The 27,999-nt window shown below is 40.4% G+C and overlaps 2 protein-coding genes across 7 annotated transcripts in view; one reads left to right on the top strand and one right to left on the bottom strand.

Moving 5' to 3' along the window:
- Positions 1 to 27,979, top strand: LOC136434885 (uncharacterized). Its single transcript, XM_066427986.1, has 5 exons — positions 1 to 666; positions 22,777 to 22,867; positions 23,201 to 23,262; positions 24,942 to 25,058; positions 25,872 to 27,979. The coding sequence occupies exons 1-4, from the start codon at positions 561 to 563 to the stop codon at positions 25,016 to 25,018; spliced, it is 336 nt and encodes a 111-aa protein (XP_066284083.1). The 5' UTR covers positions 1 to 560; the 3' UTR covers positions 25,019 to 25,058; positions 25,872 to 27,979.
- Positions 1 to 27,999, bottom strand: part of LOC136434884 (synaptotagmin-9-like) — a 156,786-nt gene that overhangs the window by 114,943 nt on the left and 13,844 nt on the right. For all 6 annotated transcript variants that reach the window (XM_066427982.1, XM_066427980.1, XM_066427981.1 and 3 more), the window contains exons 5-7: positions 8,408 to 8,566; positions 5,214 to 5,305; positions 4,681 to 4,804 (exon numbers count right to left, since the gene is read on the bottom strand). In XM_066427982.1, the coding sequence (XP_066284079.1) occupies positions 4,681 to 4,804; positions 5,214 to 5,305; positions 8,408 to 8,566 (375 nt within the window). The remainder of the gene's footprint in view (positions 1 to 4,680; positions 4,805 to 5,213; positions 5,306 to 8,407; positions 8,567 to 27,999) is intronic.

Below are 27,999 nucleotides of genomic sequence, written 5' to 3'. Positions count from 1 at the left end.
ATAAAACATTACCTAATTGAAAGATCCGACAGGTGGTCTCCGAAAGCAGGGAATATCTGTGGTCAGTTTTAGATTTAAAGAAGTGAGCATTTTCTTTTCTTTGCTGAAGGTTTTGTTCTCAGTCAACACCTGCCCATGTTACTTCCTTATCTGAACAAGGATCGGACAATGTTAGATCAGTAATAAATCTGAGAAATCTCTCATCACGGTGACACGGGGTCTTCCTAAGGTTATAGTCAACAACAATAGCCGGCGACAAACTGCACAAAGACTGTAAAGCATAGGAAGTATCTTTGTTATTGCTCACTCAGGTGAGAAGTAGGTTTTACTTTTACAGTTGTCATAAATTCGCCTTCATCCCTGTACAAATGACAGACTTGGGTTTGTATGGGTTCTGGTCGAGAAGCAATCGTGTTTAATTGTCTGCTGTCTCTTCCGGACTTCCAGCCAGGTGAGGTATAGGGGGGGATTACTTGGCGTCAAGAGAAACTGATATCGTCTGCAATTGTTCTCTGGGGCAGAAACCCCCTAAAGACCTGTCACTCACAGTTGTCAGTGACATGGCCGCGTTATTTTCGCATCAGCACAACAAAGCGTACGTGTCTTCCGTTGCCATGGACGTCAGAGATAAGGGGGGGCCAAACGGCGGCAAGCTGTTAACCACAGGTAAGTGTGTACCTATACAAAAAATACCATCCATCAAAATTCATGTACCCCACAATTAGCCCCGTCTGTGGGCAGGAGTGATGAATGACTCTGGCATTACAGGGTGGGTACGAGTGTTCTGGTCTGTACCACTGCTTGACAAGTCTTTCAGTTGTTTCCGAGAACGAGGATCCCGAGAAGCGAGCGAGCTCTCGATACCACCTGTTGAAGAAAGGAAGGTATAAATTTGCCTGTCGTCCCAGCATACACCGCTGGAGAGGCCACCAGCGACTAGGGTAACAAGAGGAATGTGTAAACTATGTAGAACGTTCCGATGTTCTAAGAGAAGGGATTAATGGACATCACATAAATGATAAGGATACATTGATTAAAATCTTCCTTTTCTCAAAGATCTTACGTGTGTCTGCGGATTAGATGACCAATAGACCTCTTCAGTTTGCCAATTAAGGATCATCAAGATCCATATAATTATTGTGGCCAGAATACTTTGAAACCTAATCCCTTCATACTTAAGCCATGTCAAACTTATCTATCCCAGATTGCAGTTGAAGTTACTTTAATTGAATTTACGATCCATTCATTTAGCGCACGGACAGTTGCAGTATAAATCACTAGTCAAAAGAGTAAAGGGGCCACACATAACGCAAGAGAAGCAAAACTAGCAAGTCAACATACAAGATGTATAAAGGTACAAAAGGACAAAGTTTTATCTTAAACTGACATAGCAGTATAACCTTAAGACCACATGGTGATATCCATACTTACTCTTAAGTAGTAAGTTTGACTGCAATCTCATAGATAGGAATTTGGAAAGTATTAAGTGTGCGGTGAATCGTTTAATGTTTTTCAAATCCTACAACCAAAAAAATGTGAAAGTATAAAATGACATTCTTTCAGAAATTGTGTCTTATCCAGACTGATTACCTTCCGATAACATCAAATCAAGAACGACCGATAAAATCGTTGAGCGGTACACCCATCATTGTTAGAACCATGCCTTTGTGGTTAATTACTCGTAAGCGTTAATCCCGTCGCCATTGTCGTACTACAGACGGCTGTCAGCGAGACGTTGACCAGAGGGAAGCGCCTGAAAGAGGGCGAAACGTGATGGATTGCGCCGGCGTTAATCCCCGACTGCAGGCGCTGTTTTCATCTTCGTGCGGGAGATAAGGGCCGCACAAACCATGCCTGAGAGCTACAGGATCGCTCATTCCCACTTCGGCATGCGGGGATCCGCTCTGACGGAATGATGAACGGCCGTGTCGCTTCAAAGTAAAAGCAAAGTTAGTTTAAGATAGGCGTGCGCGACGCGAAGAGCAGTTCCTAACAAACCAGCAGTCAAACGTTCAAACCGCAACGTCACAGCTTTACGCTGACACTAGCCGTCAATTTCAGGAATTGATGGAATAGTCAGGACTGCAGAAGCTACATGTGCAGCGCAGGTGTTAAGTTATGGAGATCCACTTTGTGTCTGGGAGGTTGATGCTTAAGCCATCCTTTGACCTGGAAACATTTGTTATAAAGCAGTTTCAGTATTATTCCTATTGCCAGATTGTACTGCCTACTGAAGTAAAAATTGTGCTACACAATAAAACAGTGTTGTAAATGCTGCTTTGAAGATAGGAAGAGAGTATTGTATTGCAAATTGTTTTACAGATTCTATAAAAGCAATGTAATGCAAAGGTTACAACAGTAGTGTATGTTTTTCATATAGTGCCAACCGTCAAAATGCACTTTCATGTTAAGTGTTTAAAGTACTTAATGCCAAAAAACTTTTTTAAATGTTTGCCACCACTGGAAAAGGACATTGGTTTTCAGACCATTTTGGATAAAATCTATACAGTGTATTGTGTAATACATGACATGTACAGTATGTACTCTTTTATGGTTCAACAAAGTTACAACAAAATTTAGGACATGGCTAATGTATTTGTGAACATGAAAAAAATTGAGTGAAAAGATTTTTCCGCTCAACCTTGCTACAGCATCTGTCACATCACTGGGAATGTAAAACATGACATTTTGCTCATTATTTTCCATCAACTTTCAACGTGTAAAAAATCCATTCGTGTCCTCTCTTTAACGACATCTTCCGTGGAGCCACTGAATAGGTTGCTTACATTTCCATCTCCGCCTTATCAAAGCTTTGCACGTCATTAGGCAGTGTACGCAACACCTACAACACTGACAGTAATCCCTTATGGCCAGTTACCACGATCTGCTACAGCGACCCTCCCTTTTATCGGGGAGCGCCACACTGTGCGCGGGGTAACAGCATGTGACAAGCATTGAATGTCGGACTCAGAACCGTGCTGAAATCTTGTAGCCAGGAGACTTTACAAGTCAGGAACATATTGTCCATCGGAGAGCGTCGTCCTCGGTAGATACGGTCTGCTACGCACTGATATGCCAGCAAGGCCCTTCTTTCGAGCCCCCCGCAATCATGTCGCTTGATATCGATTTACCCAAGACACTCGCGTTCTCGAAAAAGTGTGAACGGTCTATATTTCACCTGGACTTGGCCCTAAAGGTGACGGCTTTGGGGACTTCTACAAATTTACAGGGAAATGCATCAAACTCTACATTACTCAGGGTTGGGATTTGTCCGTAGCAAAACACATTTGCAGAAGACTGCAGCTATCGTTGTCATACCTGTACATTTATGTGATTAGACGAATCTCTTGACCACTTTCTCATATAGGAAGATTTGGATGCTTTGTGTACGAACATGTCTATCACTCGTGATGTATAGCTTTGTCTCATGTGCCAAGTATCTTGTGTCTTAAGTTGCAGGCCTGTGGTATTATGGAGAAATCTGCAATAAAAAGTACCACTACCTAGACTAGTACAACACTATAAATCAAACTGTCATTCTCCACCAACGCACTTCTTGAACTTACAACAGGTTGTATAACTAAAATATAACACTTCTTACATCTCGGATACATGTAAACCTCTGGGGAAAAAGCATCATAAATGAAATAATTTTAACAAAGTTTACAAACTGCTACTTAATTTAGTCCCAATTTCAACATTTATGCATCTCATGTTAACAAAAAGTTGAAGATTTTATGTTTGAAGGTTGTTTCATCAATCATAACATAGAGCTATGCTTCACAAATCTAGTGGCTCATGCTAGAGTATTAAGTTCCAGGCCTGTTGAATTACACAGAAATCTGCAATGAAAAGTACCAGTGTCTGAAGTAATGCAACATCGTAAATCTAACTGTCACTCCATTCTTGACTTTAAGACAGTTCTTAACTCTTCCAAAAAGTATCATGAACAGGAAACTTCCTAGGATTACAGAGTGTCTCATTGAGGAATTGCTGATTTGAACATTATTAGTTCTAATGAAATCTAAAGATCGGGCACTTAATATAGTGTTAAACTACATAGATTATTCCATCACTTGTGATACAGTTCCTGCAGTTTTCCCATAGTATCAAGTTGCAAGCTTCGTTATGCTACCTCTAAAATTATCAGTCTACTCAGCTACATTGTAAATCCTGTTAGATACATACAATTGAAAACAGAAGGTAAATGTGCCAATTTTGCATGATGTACAAGACATAGGTGGACTTATCGACTGATAAGTTTCTAATACCAGCTCAAAAAAGGACAAGAAATAGTCATACCTTCAAGTACCAGAGTTACCAGCCTAGCATTGATGTATTCAGAAATTTCCTCAAACTATCGCTGAGTGGAATTCATTATCAAGTACAATAGGGGCATTTTCGCTGGATAGCTTTAAAGAACACTTGCAGCTAGGTCTGCATGTGCAGAAGTTAGGTGTGACTGGTCATTCTGTGCAATATAACAAGCTGTTGCCTTGCCGCGTACCTGCAGAGCTGGTGTGTTACGCCTAAGGGCAGTTATACCGGCTATACAGATACAGAAGATGCTGTGTTACGCCGAGGGCAGTTATACCGACTATACAAATACAGAAGCTGGTGTGTCACGCCGAAGGGCAGTTATACTGGCTATGCAGATGCAGAAATGTAGTGTTAACCTACCATGTCTGCCAGAGGGAAGGACCCAGTGTAGCCCTCCTCGGGGTCAAAGTTACAGACGTCGATGTGAGCCTCTCCCATGGACACTCCGTCTCTGGACTTGTCACACACGTTAAGGACAACGTATCTAAAAATTAGAAAAATTCTCCTTTTCTTAACTGATTGACACAAATTGCATAGACTTGATAATAAACACACCCACACCAATTCACACAATCTGAAATAAAGCCTGTAAGATTTATCATACATGGCTAGATAAAGGCTTTTGTAGTTAAGATCAATCTTAGAATAACTAGTTGTTTGGATTATCAGTATCTCACACTTAAGTTGGTATACATTCGTAGATCATTAATAGATGATGTAACAGTTATGAAGAAAATTGTATTTATCCAGAATGACCATACAACATGCCAGACCTAAAATTTGTGAAGTAAATGTCTAAGACTCTCATCATGAATATAGGCTATACAAAATAATCAATACTTTCTTTTGTGGTCTCAAATTTTGAATGCAGCCTTTAGTATAGATTTGAATACCTGTAGTCAAACTCTTCTTGTGGCACGGGAAACTCGTAAGTCTGTTCCCACTCCGGGTCCAGCGTACCTCTCTTTACATCGGTTTGTTCCACCTGGACAGGGCACAACAGGTGAGAGACAACGTAAAACACAAATAACAGCAAATTACAGCACACAAGGTTCAATAGATGAGTGAGATCAGAGTTAGTTTGTGACCCTTGGTACTACTGAACCCTGCTTTAATAAAATTCAAACCTTTTAGATGAATGTGATCAGAGGTAGCTCTACCATTGGTACTGAATGGACTATCACTACAACATCTAACTGAAAATGTGACCATTGTAAGTTTTGTCCTTGGTACTGAATAGACCATCATCTACAAAACGGCACATTCAATGGTGATTATGGATGGTACTATCCTTGGTACTGAATAAGCTATCACCTACAATACTTGATAGACAAATGTGAATACACCTTGTTTTCTCCTTGGAACTAGATAAACTATCACTTGCATGACGAATGTAACTACAGCTTCAACCCTTTATAAAGAATGGACTTATTATTACACTGACAATACTTGAGACAAATGTGACCACAGATAATTCTACCCTTGGTAAAAAACCTGTTCTATACCAGGATAAATGTCACCTATTGCTCTACCCTTGGTACTGAATGGACTATCACTAATATGACAAATGTAACCACATTTTCAACTCCAACCCTTGATAAAGTGTGGACTTATAATTACAGTAACAATACTTGAGACAAATGTGACCACGGATAATTCTACCCTTGGTAAAAAACCTGTTACCTACAAGATAAATGTCACCTATAGATCTACCTTTGGCACAGGGTGGACTATCATGTACAATATTTGATATATGAGTGTGACAGCTGCTGCTGCTAATAACTCTTCCCATGAAGCTGGATGAACTATCACCAACAAGATCTAACTACAAATCTGACCATGGCAAGCTTCATCCTTGGTACTGAACGGTCTATCACCCACAAGACTTGTCAGATAAAGGTGACAACAGCTTGTTTTCTCCTTGGTACTGAACGGACTATCACTTACAAGTTTTGATAGTCAATCTGACCAGTTAGTTCTGCCCTTAGTTCTGCCCTTGGTGCTGAACAGATTATCACCTACAAGATTTCACAAACAAATGTGACCACAGGACCGTTAATACTAAATAGGCTGCTGCAGAAAAGATCTGAATAAATGTGACGACAATTTGTTCTGTCCTTAGTACTGAATGTCCCATCAATAACATTATCTGACAAAGAAGACCACTGATAGTTATACACTTCATAGGATCACGGCAACTATGATTCTTCATGGACTCCTGAACTTGGAAAACAACATGGAAATAAGGCATAATGAGAAACTTTTGTATCTTAGGCCATGTTTATTTGATCATATGGGTGACATCTGCTCGCGCATCAATTTTTGTCCGTTTCAACAAAAAGAAAATTTGGCCACACTGTAACGGGGGCCGCCCGAACCTCGCACGCGCCCGAACATCGCACGGATTTTTTACTGATCTTATTTTGCATAAGTACGCCGTGTTTGTGTCCAATGACTATGCTGATAAGGAAGGTAAATAACCCAAGTTCATGCACATAATTGTCATTTACATTCAAAACATATGTGTACATATTCATTTCTTGTTTTGTCGAAAAGTAGTATTTTGACAATAATGATGGCAACGCTGAGTAGAGGGTCACTGCGTAGCTAGACGGCCCGGCACCTAAATATACGACCTGTGCCAAGCAGATACATAAGTCACACAGCTATCATACACATAAGAAAAATAATTTCATAAAACACTAAAAATTTGGGTCTTTAAGTGTTTGTTGAGAAGAAAACCGACCAAAGAAAAACAACGTAAACATTGCTGTCGTCTGACGACGTTGTTTTCCCGCCATTTTTTTGGACCGCGATGGTGGCGGGACGATTCAACGCACAGCTTTGTTACGCTCTAACATGTGATTGGTACCGTCTATGAAAAGGAAACTGAATACAGAGATGGCGAAGATGTTTCCCAATAAGTAGACGGAGTATTGTTGATGTAAGCGGTGTCGTTTTTTCGTAATGATTTCGTAAGTCGGGCCGCATTCAATACGTACGTCGGGCCGCGTAGTAGCCTATTTCCCGTGGGAACATGAGCTGGGATGCGCTAGATATAGCCCTTCTCACATGACGTTAGAAGTGCACACAGTCAAAATTTTCCGGTCAAAAGAAAGCTAGAATATAGCAGACTTCAAGCCTTATTTACATTTCCCTAACTTCTTCACCAACTTCCGAAGAGAGCAAAATTACCAAAGCGTACTAAGTTAGGCACACTATCTGGCGTAGCACTAAATCAGAAGGTACATTCGTGAAAATGTCTCACAGCGTCTACCGCATGTAACGCGGAGCATGAAGGGCCAATGAACAGTATGAATACATTTCTTGTCCAAGTATGGTCTTTAGATGAATGTGTTCAAAATTCATTCATTAAAACCTGACCACTCTCTGGCAACCAGCAATGGAGCGCCGTGAGTTCCAGCGCGTAAAAAAACGTCCGATGGTTGGGCACCCCCCGTTAAATCTTACAAAGTAGCTGCAATATGAGAAAATGTATGCTGTAAATTGCAAAACAATAAAACAGATACTAATGAATGTCGTAGAATGCCAAAGTAAATTCCAAAGTCAAAGAGGAAGATGTGAAAGAACAAAACTGAAGAAACCATCATTCGGTATACTTATACATACTCTGTGTGTTTAGTTTTGTTCATCCTTTCCTACCACCTAGCGTTCATAGTGAAGGCAATTGTTTTTCCAAAACTTTTCTTTATTCGCACACTTGTTTTGGGGCCCCCGGAGGATGTTATCCATATAATCAGATCAACTTGGCATTAGTATTCACAATGACCAAAGTCAACTAATACACCGAAAACTGTAGGAGGGTCGTAAGTCTACGGTATGCACAGTTTTAGAAATTGTATAGTGTAAGATTTTTGTGTTCCTCTCACATCTACATCTTCTCTTTTTTTTTAATGCTTTTTTTTAAATTGAATTTTCACATAGATGAAAACAACAACATGAGAAAAACAGAAAAACACACCAAAGGAACATTTTCATCTTTGTCTCTTTGGTTCATACCATATCATATCAAACATACAATCTTTGTCTCTTTGGGTCACAATCAGACGGTTCATTCAGACCTTACCATAGAAATGCCTGGGACCATCACTCTCACAAAGGGATGAGGAAGTTTGCTTCCATCCCAGCACACCAGCCCTGAGGCCCTGTGGACGGTCACACACAGAAGCTGGGGCAGCTTGTAGGCCATGGAGATCTCCAGGGTACCACTGATGCTTAGGTCAGTCTGGGGAAAACAAGAAAACATCCTGGTTAAATGTTTGTAATACATGATTTAAAGAGCAACTTGTGTATGGCTATGTACATGTAGAAGAGCTAGGACAGCTTGTAGGCCAGGGAGATTTCCAGGGCACCACTGATGCTTAGGTCAGTCTAGGGAATACAACAACAAAACATCTTTGTTAAAAAAAAGAGGCACTTGTGTATATGAAACAGTACCTAGTGTAGTCATATAGAGAAAACAACAACAAACATCTTCTTGGTTATTTGCTTTCTGTCATATTATTGTAAACGTCAATGAAACAACACTTTGTAGGACTATCTGTCCTCACTTTGATAAAAAACAGACCCTGTCCTTGGTACTGAAATACAGGTATGCCTTCCCTTGTTACTTTCCACTAAAAGCTACAACCACACTGCCACCACTGAGCGACCAAATAGTTGACAGGTTGCTCTATGAGTTTCATAGATAAGGAACAAATCTTTTAAAACGCTTTGTGTTCTGTTGTCTTTTTAATCATACTTTTACATCTTGCATCATATTCCAATGATGGAATCAAGGGTCACAGAAATCCAATTTTGGTTGCTGTCAGTCACTCAGCATTCCTCGTGTATTGGTATGGGGCCTTGCAGAAAATATCAGAATTGAACAGGAAGAGTTTATGACGTCAAATTAAAAGTCACAAAGAGAATTCTGTAAATTCACTGTGTCCACTAATTGGTTTGGTGTGTAAATGACTGTGTGAAGCACGTGTAATGGTGGTATCAAACATGTACATAATGGTCACTTTAATTGGGGACCATTAAAAAGCCATGATGACCTCCTGTTGTACAGCATTAAGCCATCATGTCCCATTTACTACTACATAACTCTCATTGGGGAGATGGGGAGGGGGGCATCCTCAGGCTAGAGTCTACTTGTTATACTTTGCCAGACAAAGTATAATGACTTTTCTTTCATATGAGTAAAGATGTCGATACTTCATTAATTTTGTACTCATATTGACTGATAGGCATTGATTTTTATCAATACGTCTGACAGCCGTTTTTTACATATTTCTTACATATTTCAGCTGCAGGAAGACTTTATTGGAGCCAGTACTTTTGGCAGCAGTTTGAGGAAACTTCACATACTTTTAGTTCGAGTAGAAGATTCTTAGCCATATTTTCTTCTTGCCTTCCAAATTGTAAGCTTGCGAATGCAGCTTTTAGACAGCACTTTTTGATAGCTCCCCAATGCTTTAATCATGTACACAATGCTTCCACTCTGGCTAAGCCCCTGTGACTGGGATGAGTGCTTCCAAGTCACCAGCCGGGCATAAACAAGCGGTGTGGTGGTTAGTGGCACAAAGGGACGGGGGATACGCCGGCCCATCAACATGAGTATCCAGCCACACACGGCCATACATCTGTCTGGACCTCCGTAACCTCTGGCGGGGAGCACCCGCGATCCCGGCGCGAGCGTCGCTCCATCATACTCACTTAGGGTACGGCCCATATTTTAGTCTGACGATGCAATTGATCACCTGCGTCGATCGGGGCCTTTCAAAGCGGCGCCCGTCCCCCACTCCCTATTTTTCACGCGCTGACACCTGCGCTCCGTCCGGTTGCGGGGCCGTGCTCACTAATTTTACAAGGCAATCCATCCCCCCGGAGATCACTTGCAACATCAGTGATTGTCTTCAAATGGCCATTTTTGGCATCCCGGGGGCTTTGCAGCAATATTGGAGATACAGATCGTAGGTTGAGCATGGGTAGGGAGATGCTTATCATCCGTCATGCAGATGCTGGGGGTGATGGGAAGAGAGATAGCGAGGCTAATGAAGGATGCTGTACAGAGCAACCTTCTCTCTCCAGCAATTACACCCCCCTGATGAAGAGAAATGGTGCATCTAATGATTCGTAAGTGCAAATCCTCCCGTACGCCGCCGTGTCAATGGAGGGACGGGGAGAGCGATCGCGCCATATTCCTCGCTATCGATTCGTGATAAACTATTGCCACGGTGGAAACTCTCGTGCGGGCAGGTTTCCGTGACTCCCGTCCCCCCCTCCGCGACACCTCCGATCGAAAGATACCATCATCGCTACCCACAGTGTCAATTGTGGTTTCTTAATACAATAATCTATACGTCCTGATATGAAAATGTTGGCAGGTCTATTGACTTGTCGCGATGTCACACACGATATGGTACATGCTCCGTATGGATTTTCCACTATGATTTGGCCTGGAGGAATATAGACTTTCAGCCCATCACGGGTCTCGGGTGATCATGAGGGGGACGGGCGATTGATAGATTTATTGAAGTGTTTAATGGAAGGACTATCTATGGAGATGCCCCTTGGAGATTTGCAGCAGTGGGGGGAACACCATTTAATATTCAGTAGATGTCATTGTAACGTTTTCGTGCCCTAAAGCCCCCAGTGAGAGTATCGCACGGGAGCGCCGAGACTTCCCAGTGACACACACAACTCATAAAGCCGGCTACTTCCACCCTCGGGGCGACACCACATCACGCAGAGCTCAAAATTAACTTTCCTCGTCCCCGAAACGAAGACCTGTCATCGTGCCATCTTGATTTCTCGTTTCGGGGTCTACAAATTTCATTGTTTTTTATTAGTCAATATCAGCCGAAACATTCATACAATATGGATGTCTGGGAGACGTTCCCTCAGGTTGTGATATTTTTGATTGTCCATTAAATCACTACGCTGAACTTTTGATATTCATTAGTCACAAGTACCACTGGGATAAAGTGCTTACAGCACAAAGGTTACGTTCAATTGTAAACAATAAGGCAACCAAAGTACCTGACTCTTCATACAGTGTATACAACCAAACTACTAAAATCTATCTAAAAATGTCAAATAATCTTAAATCACATAAAATTTCTTCTGCTGAGATGTTGTAAGACGTAATTTATAGTTATGGATAGAAAAGTGGAAGTCAGCTCCAATATCAGTCGCCATATATATTGGGATGGTCATAATTTGATAAAGCAAAGATTAGCATCATCCCATAATACAATTCTGCTTCCCCCAGATATCCATCTCCGGGATTGTTGGAATAAGTAAAAAACAATATCCCAGTAAATAAAATTTGCAGAAATGAAAATGCTTGGCCTGTGGGGGTAATGATCCGACCCTGTTATAATTAGATTAAGGCCCAATTTACAAGTGGGGGAGGGAGTCCCTAGGGGGGCCATTAACTCCCCAGTCTGGACTGTACTGTCCACCATCAGGAAAAATGCATTAAACACGGGCGAACAGAAGTATATTGGTTGGTGTACAGATAGGAAACGGTGCAATGACCTAGTGGGTCGAGTGTTTGCCTTGCATATGGTACATGTACATGCAGGTCGTGAGTTCCATCCCGGCCGAGCCATACAACTTTAGAAATGTTACAAACTGTTTTCTCTGCTTAGCACTCAGCATTTTGGGGAAAAAGTAAGGTAGTTGAACACCAATCATTATCAATTGTACTGTTACTGGTGTTTATGAATTTTCCATTTTGAAATATAAATTATGTTTTGAATATGTAGAATTGTAGGGTTCATTCTCTGTGATACCTTGATGACTTGGGCCACTGTTCTGTCTATATAACAACAAATGTTTCCACCAATCACACTGAATAATACAGCTGATATTTTACACAATGTATTAATCTTTTTTTCTGAATAGACAAACCAGTATTTTTCTAAACAACATTAAAAATACTGTTCCATCAATGCAACATCCTGTGAGCATATTTCTTCACTAAAAAAGTCTTCATTGAACCAACTGGCTTCTGTATCTATCTGGCTCTAGAATTTCTAGAATTTTACTCACAAGTGGTATTGAACACTCACATGCATATTGTATATCCTCCCAGTACTTGGACATCATAAAAGAACTTAATGGTCTCAAGAGAAGTACTAAAACAATGATAACCTTCATAAACCCAGTATGTTACTCTTCAACCCTATCTTCTCTGATTGGATGTAATCGAGTTACAAGTGACTTTTTACATTTCATCTCACCTTGTAAAAGACATTGTCACATAAAGGGAAAAGTACATGACGTTAATGCACTGTAATTAAGTTAACAGGGTCGTCAACTGTCCCAATTTTCAGACTTTTAAAGGCCTTTATGTACTAAAGGTTTGCATCATTTTGTACACAGAAAATACAATTTCTTAAAGTTTATGTGCAGCTAGATAAATTAACGCCATATTTTGACAATTTTGACAATGAAAGGACTTGGTTACTTACTTTTCCTTACATTAATCCTTATACCTACTTCTTTGAAAACATTTAAAATGGAAGAAAATGCATGCGATGGTAGCTGAAAGTCACTTTTCAACGTTACCATTACTGTAGGCCTGGGGTATTCCACAAACTGTAGTTTACAGTAGTAATACATGTATATCGCAATAATTTGTTATTCTTTTTCTGTTTCTACATTGTTTTTGCTTTTGTAAAAAAAAAGGTTTTAGTGTTAATGTAAACTTGTCAGTCAATTAGTCCTAATTTGATGCTAATTAAATTTGCCTTTCTTGGCCACCATTCTGAGTCTGAATCTTCCCATCTGCGACTAGATGGTAATTGAGTTAGCCAGAGCTTTTAGCTTGCAGAAGATACCTGGAAATTGCACTTGTTCTTATCTCTGGAAGTTGTGGCTATCTCCATCTTCCGTGCACCCTTGTCCTCCTTTTCATTAAAGCCATAACATTGTGCATACACTTTCCTTACAAACTGTTCATTATGATATCTAGAGTTTCATTTCTATTGTTTAAACAAAGACATCTTACACTAGTTCACCATTATCTGCAACGATTTCTGGTAAGAGTCGATTGACACCAATCTGGAAAAACAATAAACCATCATTTCTTTCTGTTACATGACGATATTATCGATACCCTGTATTCAAAAATTCTGGATGTATGTTACCCTGCAGATTCAGGTGAAGTAGTATTAAGGTCTAGACCTTTCGTTAAGTAACCCTGGATGAAAACTACAAAAACCTTAATGAAAATGAAGCACAGTATCCCTACACAAATTCAGGGTAATGCTACTGTGAAATACTATTATTCTGTGTCTTTGGAAACATGTGCCATACAAATTATAGAATACGGCATTGCATATTATCATCATACCTGTACATGCTTTATTTGTTTACCTAATTTCTGTGACATTCTAACGCACGAAAGATTAAGATCGTAATCAGTACACAGTTCGCAAGTGATTTTCATCACGCATTAATTTTTCACAAGTAATATATGAAAACATAATAAATTCCCCTGATTTTGAAGTCAGTTGAAAGCACTTGTAGTTACCCTAAGCACTTGTCATAGATAACAGAGCCTACAAAGTGAATAAATCACCTAACATATCATTTAGATCAGTTATAAAGATGAACAAATATGAATTCGGTTGATTAAGCTATGACAAATGTAAAAGATAAGAAAGACACTTATAATGCCATTAGAATACTAGAGTGCACAATTACAAGGAAGCAGTTTATCTTTTATAAATCAAGAATATCTTTAAAAAAACTGTTTTCTTTTGAAGTATAACATATCATTTAGATCAGTTATAAGGATGAATAAATATGAATATGGTTGATTAAGCTATCATGACAAATGTAAAAGATACATGTAAGGTACATGTACAAGAAAAAAAGACAATTTATATCCCAACAGAATACTGAAAACACAATCACATGGAAAAAGTTATAACTTGTCTTTTATAAATCAAGATAATCTTTTTTCCAGAAAAACTTGTTTTCTTTTAAAAGATATACAATGTATGTGATTCTCCCCATTATAATCACTATGGAAAGTCAATAGACAAAGAAATAGATGGAAAGACAGCACTCTGGTCAAAACAGTAAAGCAAACACTGGTGTCATATTCCAAACCATGATCATGTTTGAATGAAACTTCTTGTAGTGATGTGTATCTTTTTTGACAAACTTCTGAGACCAAATTGCCTGAAAAGGTTAACATTTGCAACGCTCAATTGTTAATGACACAAGCCGATAAGATGGGCAGCACTGATTGGCGTCCTTAACTGGGGCACCAATTTTCAGGATCATCTGTCCTGGTTTAATCCAATAATCTGCATCTAATTATTGTATCTAAATGCCGTGGATGTAGATGGAACATGCCCCCAGTAGATGGAGGATTTGATAACTTTCAACCATGCAAACTGTTCAGTGCAATTACTACAAAAGCAAGTTATGCATCCTTATAGTAGCTGAAGTTTCGAACTAGTACATAGTGGCTAACCTGCCACCAAAGCGTTTGAGCACAAAATCCAGCTCTGGTATAGAATTGAATTACACATGTGATTTTATATAAATCGCCATTGCAGTTGATGCTACCAGATGATTTCCTATGGTAACGTTTTTAAACAAAGTTTCACACATTTACCTTGTTGCGAGCCTGTCAACAGAGTTTTATAGCTTTGGTATAGAATTGAATGAAGCATGTGGTTTTAAACATTTCCAGTTGATGCTACCAGATGATTTGTTATGGTAACGTTTAACAAAGTTTCACACATTTACCAGTTGCGACCCTGTCACCATAGTTTTAAAGCCCAAAATTCAGCTTTGGTATAGAATTGAATGAAGCATGTGTTTTTATACATTTCCAGTTGATGCTACCAGATGATTTCGTATGGTAACGGTTAACGAAGTTTCACACATTTACCTTGTTGCTAACCTGTCACCAGAGATTTAAAGCACAAAATCCAGCTTTGGTATAGAATTGAAAGAAACAGGTGACTCTTTATATTTCCTCTTGATGCTACCAGATGCAAGAAGTATTAGAAAGAATTAGCAGTTATGACAATTAGGAGCGGAATTAGAAGCCGTGTTTGAACATGCAAATCCTGGATGGCACAGCGTGACGCAGGCTTCCCCACTGGTTCCAAACATGGCTTAGCTATTCACCAATCTGTTCCTACAATATGATATCACATGTAGCCTGTCTTTCCTCTCATACTTAACATTTGGTTAGTAAACCTTAAAGGCAAAAGCATGGGAAATACTGCTACACCAGTGCGTTGATAGCTCCTAACACGGTTGAAGTATCTACATAAACAAGTGAATTCTGCATGCTGCCATTTAGTACCTAATCAACCAACTGATGGGGCTGAGCATTCAATCCCCAAATCCCCCCCTCCCCTGTGACTCCCTCCATCCTACATGCATCTATATTCATACATTTCTATCTACAGCTAAGCTGACAAAGTCCTATCCATATTCATGTCACTGGTGTCTGCATGTGTTCCGATGTTTACTTTTCGATGCAGATTGTAAGCGTGAGGTTGGGTACTAGACATCCAATACTCGGTCTGCACGGATGGCTGCCTATCGATGACCCTATTTGGGAGCCGGCCTAGATGATTCAAGTGGGGTTAATCTCCCTTAATCCTTGTATTTGTTCTGACTAAGCCCAATTTAGGGTCTGATTTTCTTGGATGCAACCTCGCACACCCTCTGCGGTGCCGCATTCGTTGGAGACATTAGGATGAAGATCGCTGCTCGTTTCGCCACTTTTACTCCGTCTTCGTTCCCCTCGGACTGTGGAGCCGCATGATGTGCGCACATCAGCCATCTGATTGGCCAATTTGCAGAGAAGCTCCGACAATTTGCACTTAAACAGGTTACTTCTTACATGGACTCGCCAATAAATGACAATCAATGCAGATACATTCAGGGTTTGATGGATGGATCGCAATCAATCGAAGAACGAGGCAGCGTAAAACTATTTGTTAGCAGAGCTACCTGAAAAACTGTAACACCAGGATTTATAATGTCATCATTTTGTACTCAATAGAGCAAGTTCTTGTCTTCAATTTCTACAAATATTCCAATAGGAACATTTTATGCATTTCCAAAAAGACAAGTTTAATAATAGAGTATCTTTTCGAGTGAAATTGTTACTGCACAAAAAAGGTCAACAATATTCAAATGAAAGACAAACATATTCCTATAGATGAAGTTGTTTAATTTTCTAATTTTCAATCTCAGTGATATGTACATCTAAGTGTTTGTAAAACATTTTAAGTTAACATCTTGTCTGCACAAAATACATGTACGTACAGTGTATACTGACGGTACCAGTAGCTGGTCCATAATGATACTAGTACATCATGATTATCCAACTGAAGATAAGGACATCTATCTTCTCGTAGTAGCTGTGTTTGAAATCTAGATTAAAGCTTGCAAAAATAAAACAAAAACTCCAGAAGCTCTACCAACGCGTATGACCTTCGAACTTGAACTATCTACAGCTGAACTTTGCTGCAGCAATCTCCTGTGTTCTTTCCTCCCTAAGAGTACAGACTGCAAGGCAGGCATGGATCACACTTTCCAATGTCTTTGCTTCCGACCTTGCGGAGAATTATCTATGGCAAACTTCAATCCATCAACGTGGGAGTCTCATCAATATTGTCATGACAAAAACTTTGAAGGTCAACGCTCAATATAGATGCGTATGCACTGATAACACGCGCACAGAACGGAGCGTGGAATTCTATTGATGGCATTTTATTGGCTGAGGACTTCTTCTGAAGGACGATGGTCATCATATGAACTCCATCAAGTTTTTACCGAGCGGACGGGTATAGAAATATAGCAGCTCTCCATCTTTGTGAGAGAGATGGGAAGTGATAGGAGTGTTCTGTGGAAACAAAGAGGCTGCAGCGTTGACTCATCCTCTGAGTGTTGTGCGCGATGACCCCAGGTTTTCTCCTGGGGGCATCCCCGCGTGAAGCCAACTTTTCTCTGACATTTGACGACCGACGGAAGTGCACGTAAAGGTTGGGAAATCTTCTTCTGCCATCTGCGTGAATCTCTAATGCTTCTTGGAAACTTTTTTGTGGCTACTTGTTGACAGGCCAACAAAGGAGCATGCTTAGGGTCAAGACCGGTATGAGGTATTCCATGTAAACCGTACTGAACTGGGATATACCTGGATAAAATGGTACAGAAATGTACACTCTCTAAAAGTCCTGTTCATCTTGCCAATATGTATGCGATATTGCAAAAAATACATTGCTGGAGGCCGTAGGACAAGAAAGAATGGCACTTCGAGAGGGTAGATCAGTCAATAGACATCAAAAGGTTCATATACAGTATGAGCGATAACTCTATCGTGACAATAATCTTGTCCCTATATGTATATGATAAAAATCTTTCATCACTACTGCAGGTGGAAGTAATGCTTTGTCACATTCCAAAGTTGGGTCTTGCAATGACACCCAACACCCAACATCAATCCCATTTTATTCATTGAATGTTATATTTTTGAATGATGTGTCTTCCTTATCATTTACCATGACAACCATGTACCATAACTGTGTTTCCTCCTTCCTTATAATTTGGGTTTGTCTGTAATCTTCCCTTAGTTATCTTCTGTAGGTTATCATTCTATAAATGATTAAAAATCAAGGAGAATTTATCTTTAGATCCAATCCTGCCTTGTGCATTTTCTTTTTGCTTTACTGAAATGGATGATATCCAAAGCAGTATGTGTGACTAATATTACCATAACTGCAATATCATCATTTTCCACTGCCTTCAAAAAAGAAGTGAAACCAACCATAGTTAACATAGACTAGATAATTACTTTGATTTCAATGTATCTCCATGTACTTGTTTGTCTGCAATTAGCCTTTGTGCATGAACTTGCAATAAAGTTACTAGTATATTATGTCACAAGGTATATTGGCAGGAGAAAATAATTTTGACATGAAGTACAAAGGTTTATTAGCATCAGTCAAGGCTATGATGATGATTCACCACTGACTCATTGCATTACAATAAAGCTTTGATCAAGCAGTAATGTTACAATATACATTGCATACAGTAAGATGATTTTAAAATGTTGGACCCAATATGATCTCATGTCCAGGTTTGTTTGAACTTTGAACAGAACGTTACGTCATATTTATCACCACATGATCGGCCTGTAGCATATCCTGAGTGCATCTTGGAAACAAGAGTCTCATGTCCAGGCTTGTACAATACAGGAGGAAGTCAACAGTTTTTTCCATGTTTCAAACACTGCCAGGGCCAACTATCTTTTGTTTGTCTCCAAAACAAATAAGGGGAACATCACAATACACAAGCTTATGGTAACCGTTTTGTATTTCATTACCTTTGCCAAGAGGGTTATGTTTTGGGTGTCGTTTGTTTGCATTTGTGTGTGTTTGTATGTCTGTGGACAGCGTAACTTAAGAAGCTATAGATGGATCCTTAAGATATTTAGAATGTGGGTAGGGGTCGGGGAAAAAAGAGGGCAAATTTTGATAATGGGCCCCTAGCCGCTTTTTACAGTAGTGCAGCAGAACTTTCGGTTTTGATATCTCGTTTTGATTTTATTCAGTAATACACTAATATCTATTCACTAATTTACATAGGAACATGAGATTGGTATGTACAAAAAAAGTCTCCCAACACCAATTTAGGTCAGCTCCTCTTCAACCTGCAAGGAGGCATTCCTACCTGTACAGCACAGGTGTTCATGTGGCATTTACAGCCCTGCATTACCTTGTCATACACTTGAACCAGTATGTGAGCACACCAAATCCATCTTTCTGTCATTCTTCAAAATTTTATGATCAAGTCCTGAGAGTGAGAAAATCCTTCTTGTCCCACAGGATGGTCATTAAGCTGGTGAAGAGTAGCTCTCAAGATTCTCGCCTGATACATATCTGTTGATGATAGCACTGCAATGCCATATCTCCACCTTACTTTAGATGGAGCAGTATATGATATGAATATGAGATTGAAAATCGTTTTGGCCCGCGGGTAAAAACTGGCAGCCGAACGGCGCAAACTTTGCGTTGGGAAAAGTTCGCTATCTCCAGTAGCTCAACCCATCCATGTAAACAACTCCTGCGACTATCGCAGGCAGCATCTCGCTGCTCGGAGATGCAGCGAATGTATGATGAGAATGTAGACATAGATCAGCATCGGCCTTATCGCTCCATCAACGCAGACAAGGGATTTTCAGTTTTTATACAGTATCCTTTCACTTCATTTCATCTGGAAAAATACAAACGGCTCGCCGCGCCATTTTTCATCGCTGCGCCTGCAGCTAGAGTAGATTTGATGCCGACAAGTGGGGTCGGCATCTGATGAAAGCCTCTCCATTGTGCTATAACTCCACATCTGACCCTATTCCCCGCCGCATAAAACTCCGACCAGATGAAAGATGAAGAGAAAACCCATTTGTAAATCCTTCAAACTATACATCTGGTGATATCTCTTTATGATCGCTGGCAGGTATTTGCCCATTTCGGTCCTCCTCTCCCCCTAATGTTAACTTCAGTGCCAGTGACTGATAACTCGGCCCAGCTCCTCAATGGAAAGTGCACTTTCACCGGTCTCGCTGGGATTGATATCAGCGTGAAACCCCTGGCTCGGGTCGCGGGGTCACCTCCCTGATCGACACAAATAGAAACTTTCTTCACTCCCGGAAATTTACCGAGCAATGTCTTTGCTCGCGGGGAAATTGCATGCGAGGGATCGGGGAAGAGTGGGGACAATCAATCATTAAATGGCCCACAGATAAAATCCCATTGGACAGGCAACTATTCATCAAACTTCGCCGTATCGGACGGTCCGAAACCCCCAAAACTCCGGGTTGCCAGATGCAATGACATGCATCAAAGTGTTTTCCACCGGGTTCGAACGGAATCGATCCGGGCTCAAAGTACGAATCAAAGGACATCGGGAACTTTTGGTAAGGAACCAACTCCGATGCAATTATTCGACTGTCGGGGGAAGAAAAGTATGACAAATGACCCGGGTATGGAGACCACCTTTGAGATAACCTCACCGTGCCCGGCCCGATACATCCGTGACTCAAAATAATCCACTCTGATAAGAAAAAAAATATTACAGGCAGGCAATAAAACCTTGGGTCTGATATGACGACCTGACAAGAGTGCTCGCAGGTCCTTTGTGACTCTATCCATGTGCCAAGGTCCCGGGGAGGCGACTCTTCGACTCTATCAACTAAAAATATCTTCCCTCCTCAATGGGTTGACCAAGTCGTGGCAAGGCACAGCCAAACTCTTTCAAAAGGGGCGAGAACCGTTCGCTAATTCACGCTGATATGGGGACGAGAATCGGTCCCCAAATCTCTGTGACTGTGTCAAACGTGGTGACACAGCCGCGGCGATATCGAGATGACAGATGTCGCGGCGCTAACGCTCGTGCTGTGTGCTGCCACCCCTCTCGGGACAGCCCTGCCTGCCGTGTCGTTTGAATAAAGAACGGCACGCCACCGCCAGGTAAAGCCGCAAAATGGGCAAGCACAAAGCCTGGAACAACAGATGGTAGTAGCGTGAGCGGGCACAGCCTGATGCATTAACCGCCGTGCAAACAACAAAAGAGCAACCACTGTGCCGTCATTATCTTAAGCAACGAACCATAATGATAATGGACTTAACAACATCCCACTGAGAGGTTGGATTGAGAGGAACCTTTGAATTTGTCGGGCTTGGGTAGACACTTCAAGTATCACATGTTACTTTAGAATCTTAAGTTTTGTTTCTTTCCGGTGATGATAATTGTCCAGGACAAACAGGTGTCCCAGAGAAATCTATTATGTTTGGGTGAGGTCCTATTTTAAGCCATCCTATCATTTATTCATTTCATCACGGGCATGTTTCTTGTCAAAGGTATTAGTTTTCTGTCAAAATCGCAAGTTAACAATACTGGGAACAGAATCACATGGTGAGATAATACCTACAACAAAGGGAAAAGTAAGACTGTTATTGTTGGAGGGATATTTCTAACAAGCACTTGTTACATCAATGAAATGATATTACGTCTAATGTTGCATCACATACAAAATGTATTATCTATTATTAAATGCAGTCTTGAAAGCAAGAAGAGATGCTGGAAATGTTAACATTTGTAAGTTGTACTTGGATACTGGTTTCCTTTTTGTTAAGATAACACAACATTTTTCAAATCTTGTAAAATTTCTGCAATACCTTCATTTTCACACCATCAGCATCAAACAGTCTTTAATTATAGTGTATGTGATAATGCGATGTAAGTATGAAAATACATAATGGCCTTCAGCACAGGGCACTTAATCATCCCTCACAATGGACCTGTGGTCTGTGATTATGATGCCATTATCATGCAGTTAGAAGCTGTCATGGGAAAGCACCAGGCACAAGGCAGGCAGGGGAGATGTGACGTTAGTGCCTTTGTGTTCTGACATGTAAAACAACTGGGACATGACAGCTGGTACATGGACATGAGCTCAACTTTTGACTTTTCTCTATACCCCCATTCCACTAGAGCGGCGACCTCGCTACGACCGCGCTGCAACTGCGCTGCGACCACTCTGCGCGCGACCTAAAATTGGACAGATTGCAAAAGAAAATCATTGATAAAAAAACAAACTTTTTTACGATTTGTATATTTTTTTTCGTCATACACATCTTGCATGATATTCTAATTATGAAACTAAGGGTTTCACAGATCCAACTAGGTCGCAGCGAGATCGCAGCGCAATCACTGTTTAAGTAGAATGGAAGCTTTAAAAAAATCCTGAAGAAATTCATTGGAAATATGCTTTTGTCTTTATCAAGCATACACATTACCCTTTCGATAATTATAGAATCTTTATGGTCACATAAAACCTGTATAGAAAAAGGGTGATGATTATAACGTTAGTTCACATAAAACTGGTGATATAAAATCGGGATTTTTAAACACGGGGTATTTAGGGATACATGTGCTACATGCAACATTTTGCATTTTTACAATCTGTGCTGATTCCCCATTGCCTGCACTGCACACAGATAAGAAGGTCTTACACTCATACATACATATAAACTCTGCTTTCTTTTAACAAACCAACATGTACATGTACACACTTGCTTTTCAGTGATTATACAATCATTATGGTTATGTACTGTAAATGTTAAATATTTTGGTTTAATGTTCGCGGTTTTCGCCGTAACCACTTAACCGCAAACTTAAAACCACTGCCAAAATGCTTGTTCTATGTTCTGCCCGCCTACCCCCTTGTTTCAACCGCAAACTAAAAACCACTGCTTAAACACTCTATTTTCTCCCTACTGCGAAATCAAATCCCTTAAAGGCATCTACTGTACATAGTAACATCTGCACAATATTTACACAATATTGTGTCTGAATCTGCATTCAAACAGACCCTGCCGATTGCCTTTTCGCCTACAGGTACAGAAGCCCCACACCTAACCTATGTCAGAAGAGACCCCTGCTGTTCCACTGGCGGTGTGACATCTGAACCAACCATTAGTACAGGCAGGTACATCCCTTCGACAATACCATCTCATAGCGGGGGGTTTCCAGGGCCCCAGGCATTCGTCCCAATACCTACTAAAGTACTATTACAGTTCCACCTGACAATTGTCCTTTTTTGCTGTTCCTGCGTTTTTACCAAATTCACTCATCATATAGCACAAAGCAAAAAAACAGATAATTGGACATGATCACTAATTATTTACAGGAAATCTATATAAGCATGGTTTTTAAAAATCATAGTCTCATGTAGAGGCCTGGGACAATCCCAGCTGGCAAAAGTCATATGCTTCATTGTGTCTGTCTGCTCAAAGGTTGTTGCTCTTTCTCCATTATTCAGCACTTCAACAGAAAAGGTCAACTTGAAAATGACTGTCTCATGGCCATGTATTATTCACTATGGTAAGTCTGTTAATATACAGTGTGTGAGTGTGTGTGTGACTGTGTGTTTGAGTGTGCGTGTGTGTGTGTGTGTGTCTGTGTGTCTTTGTGGGGGGGAGTGTATGTGTATATATATGTACAATCATGTACATGTTTGTAAATATTTTTTAGCATTATATAACCTGTAATACTTACTAATAGTTTCCTTTTTAATGAATTTTCCTTTTATACTACTAAGTATGTTTTCATCTATATATGTACTGTGTACTTTATACATTGTGTACTTTAATCATTTTCATAAATGACTGAAGAAAAAAGTCTTAAATCAATGATGGTGATCTTCATAAAACAAACAAACAAAACAAACAAGCAAACACATTTACGATATCTTCTCAGATCTTGGCATACTTCACTGACAACATTATCATCACATCAGATGATAAGTTCACAGAACAGGGAATGTTTGAGCACTTGGCTTTGACATCTGGGCGGATTAGATCTGACGATGAACATCACAGCAGGTGCTCACAATGGGACTTAACATTCGCACCTGTCATTTCTATCTATAGTAATATTCTCAACAAACACCTGCCAATGATATGAACACTCGCACTGTTATTACAGTTGAGTGTTAAACCATGTTTTGCAAGTCCTTTAACAAAATATGGCAAAAAAACGTCAAAACAATTAATGGACTTGAACTTGAATTCTTCACTGGGATTCAACTGCTTTATTACCGACAGTATTCTTGCACCTGGATTTGAACGAACAGTTTGAACAGTTGCAGTCCCAACATGACGTGGTATTAAGTCGACTTTGTCTCGATGGCAAAAGCCCCAGGGGTACGCAGATAATGACATACATGTAGGCAGCAAACTATAATTCATGAGATACATTGTATCACTGATAGTCCCAAAGGGTGATGCTGAAAAGGCATTCTGTCAAAAACTATACATATACATTTCTTAAGGGCCATCACAACAAACTTGACCTTCAATAATCTCAGGAAATCAGGAACTAGGTGCATTGATTATCTGGGAACTTGGGGAACTAAAGGTTAAAATAGAAGGTCCAATGGCAAGGTGTTATTTTTCTCAACCTTTTTTTTTCTAATTTCAACGTCAACCAATAATCAATATGATAAAAATAGAGAGAGGGACTCTGAGTGAGGCAATCTAGATTTATGATTTTTGAATTGCCATACATTGTCCCATGGTCATTCTTTAACAATTAAATCTAATCAAATATTGAAGTTCTGTAAAAGAACAATAGAATATATCACTTATCAATGTACATTTCTCTTTAAACAATAACAAACTTTTAAAACTAAAACAGAGCCAAACATCAAAAGAATAGGATTTTTCTGCGAACAGGTAATTCAAAGTCATTACGAGATATCGGAACTGATGTAGTATTAACGAACTACAGAAACAAAAGAGTATAGTTACTATTTAGATACTATATATGTATGAGAAGATCAAAACAAATACCCTGAATATTATGTAGTATGCATATCCATGGGGTGTCACTCACGACATTATGCAAAGGACTGCTTGTCTGCATGTCGCCTGTTAGTCATACAGGTGGATTTATTACCAGTCTGTACTCGGCGTAATTAATACACGTCGTGATTGTTGATTGCCTCACATTACTTAGGCAGATGGAACAGATTGTCATCGAGTGTTGTCATTAAATTACAGATCGTACACAGCTTGGTGCACGCCGGTATTTCTGGATCACAGTGCAGGTGTTGTGGGAAGGGGTGAGCCCAGATTAAGGAAAAAGAAGGGAGGAAAAGTCTCTGCCATTGTGATAAGGTAATTACCCTCAGTCTGATAATTGTTGAGAGAGAGAGATGTGATAGTGTAATTTTTCAAAAGAAGTCTGATGTTGTATCAAGATATCATTTGACTAATTGTACAAATGAGCATACTTGAGTTACGAGATATGGATGCAATTCCTATAGTACAGGGGTAGCGAGAGTGTTGTAATTTCTGATTGTATGGAGCAATGATGACTAATAAATCTTTAAAGCACTTCCTTTAAAGTAATGACAATCTTTATTGCATAACTTCACGGTCAAAAAAGGCTGATAAAGATTATATGATCTGTTGTAATAATGAAATACCAAAATGTTTCCCTCAATGAATGGAATGAGATATTGTTGTGACGTTTTCACATTATCAACAAACAAAAACAATGACAAAGGTAAGATAAGAGCAGACTGTGCTCTCGATGTCAGTTAGAGAGATGCAAATGAAGCTTTATCAACTTTACCTTTAAAACATTTTTAAGAAAACAGAACAAGAAGTTGAGACACAGATCCTTGAGGTAAAAGTTTAGACAACTTTTCCTTCCCTCTCAAAGCAATCTTGAACATTTCATGTCACCCTTGGAAACTATCCCGATACACAACCCACAGTGAATGGTGTAGTTGTGATAGCCTTACAGATGACTTTTACAAATCTACTGATAAAGGCACAAGCTTCCAAACATCCCACAGTAACCTCTTCCGCATTCAACATTCACAAGTTCACAGAGAATTACCCCCTTTCCCTTATACAGCTTTGATCCATCTTGGCTTCTCTTGAAAAAATGATGTATATCTCTTGCACTGTTCCACACACTAGGGTGCACACAGAAGGACCTCTCTTCACGCAAACCTCCCTTCAATACAGGACGGCTATCAAGGTTTGACATAGCAGGGGGAAAGCCATATCCTCTATCCACGGCGCCAAAGCCTTATCCGACGGGCCTGACACACCAAAGGAAAGAGCGAGATCAAAGCATGAATGACACCATTATCCACGGCTGTGCGGCCTATGGAAAATGAAGATATATATTACCTAATCCGCACGGCGCTTCCGCGATTCTATACATCTGTAACGACAATGGCCAAAATGATGGTTATAGATCTTGTGCGACTACACAAACCCGCAGAAAGTCACCCAGATGGGAGTCAAGCCTTCCAAATCACGATGGGGAAAAGAGCCCTTAACTGCGACGGAGACTTTCCAGCCAAATGGAAATGTGTGGCGAGATAGTCTGGCCCTGGAGAAAGGAATTAAGCTCCGAGATCTGGAAGTTAGGGGAAAGGGATATAAAAGTGTATGACTGTATCAGAAAAATGGGCTTATCACTTCGGCCACAGCCATTGAAGGCCCCAATCTCATCGGAGTTAAGGCAGGGGGGAGATCTAGAGAGTAAGCCCTGATGGCCACCATACACAAGCTAGTGTGACCAAAGGAAATCGTGATATCTTTCCTGCATTCTATAAGAAGGAAACATTTCCCCCATACAGTTGGATAATGGTCAGTCGATGCAACACTGGCGACTTTTTGAAATTAGAAGATTATTCACAGCCCATTTGATTGGGAGAAAAGAACCCTGCATACTTGATTTTTTCAAATGATAACATTCACACTAATTTACCAGTTTCGTGCAGTCACACATAAAGATGGGGAGGCTTTAGTGGAATTCCATATCACAGTGTCACTGGGGGATAGAAGGACTTGGCCAAACCACAATGTGACCAGAAGATTAGGCACTGATGGAAGATTCCTTGTGACATATACAGCACACGGTAATTGACTTGACTTTGAAGACCTGCGGGACGCGATCCCCAGTCCGATGTCACAGAACCCAGGACCACCAAACGCACATTAATGGAGTTCCTGATGAGCCCATCACACAGGAATGAGAACATTACTTTGAGGGGAGGCAGAGATTGCCTGGGCGGCCTGATTCATGATGAACGCGCTGTGACACACAGTAAATTGACTTTGGCGACCCCTGACACAACAAGGCCCGGGTTCATATCCAGCGTATCTCGGGGAGACAGTTGGGCGCTGGAAGTCCAGGGCAGCATTGTAAAGGGAAGAGGATGGGAATCGGTTGTGTCGTGTCGGATCTTGTACAACAAGTTAACTGCCATAACGCCAAGTCTTCAGCTATCTAGAGTAATGTACTATCATGGTTCATGTTTGTGGCTGTAGGTTGGTATCAAAGTTTATATGCGCCATTAAAACTTACAAGGCAACGGTGACAGGTGAAATGGTGTGGAAGAGAGTGCATGTCCCGGCATGACCAATGCCAATCTGTCCCCTGGCAAAACACAAACAGAAAATAAAATTCCTCACAGCACATCACAGGCACTAAGCAGGCACTATATGTGCCAGCTCGGAGGCCGATTTAAGTGTCTAGTGATTTGTGACTGGAAGTTAAATGACACCAAGTAACGTTACATCAAATGGAACATTTGCTGGGCCCATCTCATCCCGTTTGTCCCAAATGAGAAGCGAGTGCGGGCGATCAGTGGCACGGCCACAGAGTGGCCATTACGGGTGATTTGTGACTGCCATAAAATGACACCGGGCTGCATCAAACGGACATTACTGAGCCTGGCTATCCCCCGATGCGGTCCCAAAAGTGAAACGGAGTCGTATATGACACCTTGGATCATCCTTCGTGCGTGAATTTTTATTACCCATTTTGGGTGACCGATGGAAGGACAAGGCAGACCGAATGTTCTGTGTCTGGGAAACAGCTGCCACTACCACATTTTCTCATCAGTTTTCTATCAGAAGCAAAATTAACTTGACAATAAATTTTTTAAGAACTGGCAACAAGAATTAAAAACTTGCATGTGAACAGTATGTTCCGTGTCTAGGAAACAGCTGCCACTACCATATTTTCTTGTCAGTTTTCTATCATAAAATAAACTTAGTCAACTTATGGAGACTTACCGTCAGTATGAAA

The sequence above is a fragment of the Branchiostoma lanceolatum genome, chromosome 5, assembly GCF_035083965.1.
Source record: "Branchiostoma lanceolatum isolate klBraLanc5 chromosome 5, klBraLanc5.hap2, whole genome shotgun sequence".
Classification (NCBI taxonomy): domain Eukaryota; kingdom Metazoa; phylum Chordata; class Leptocardii; order Amphioxiformes; family Branchiostomatidae; genus Branchiostoma; species Branchiostoma lanceolatum.
The sequence above is the reverse complement of the archived record's forward strand: the minus strand, read 5'-3'. Positions and strand labels throughout refer to the sequence as shown.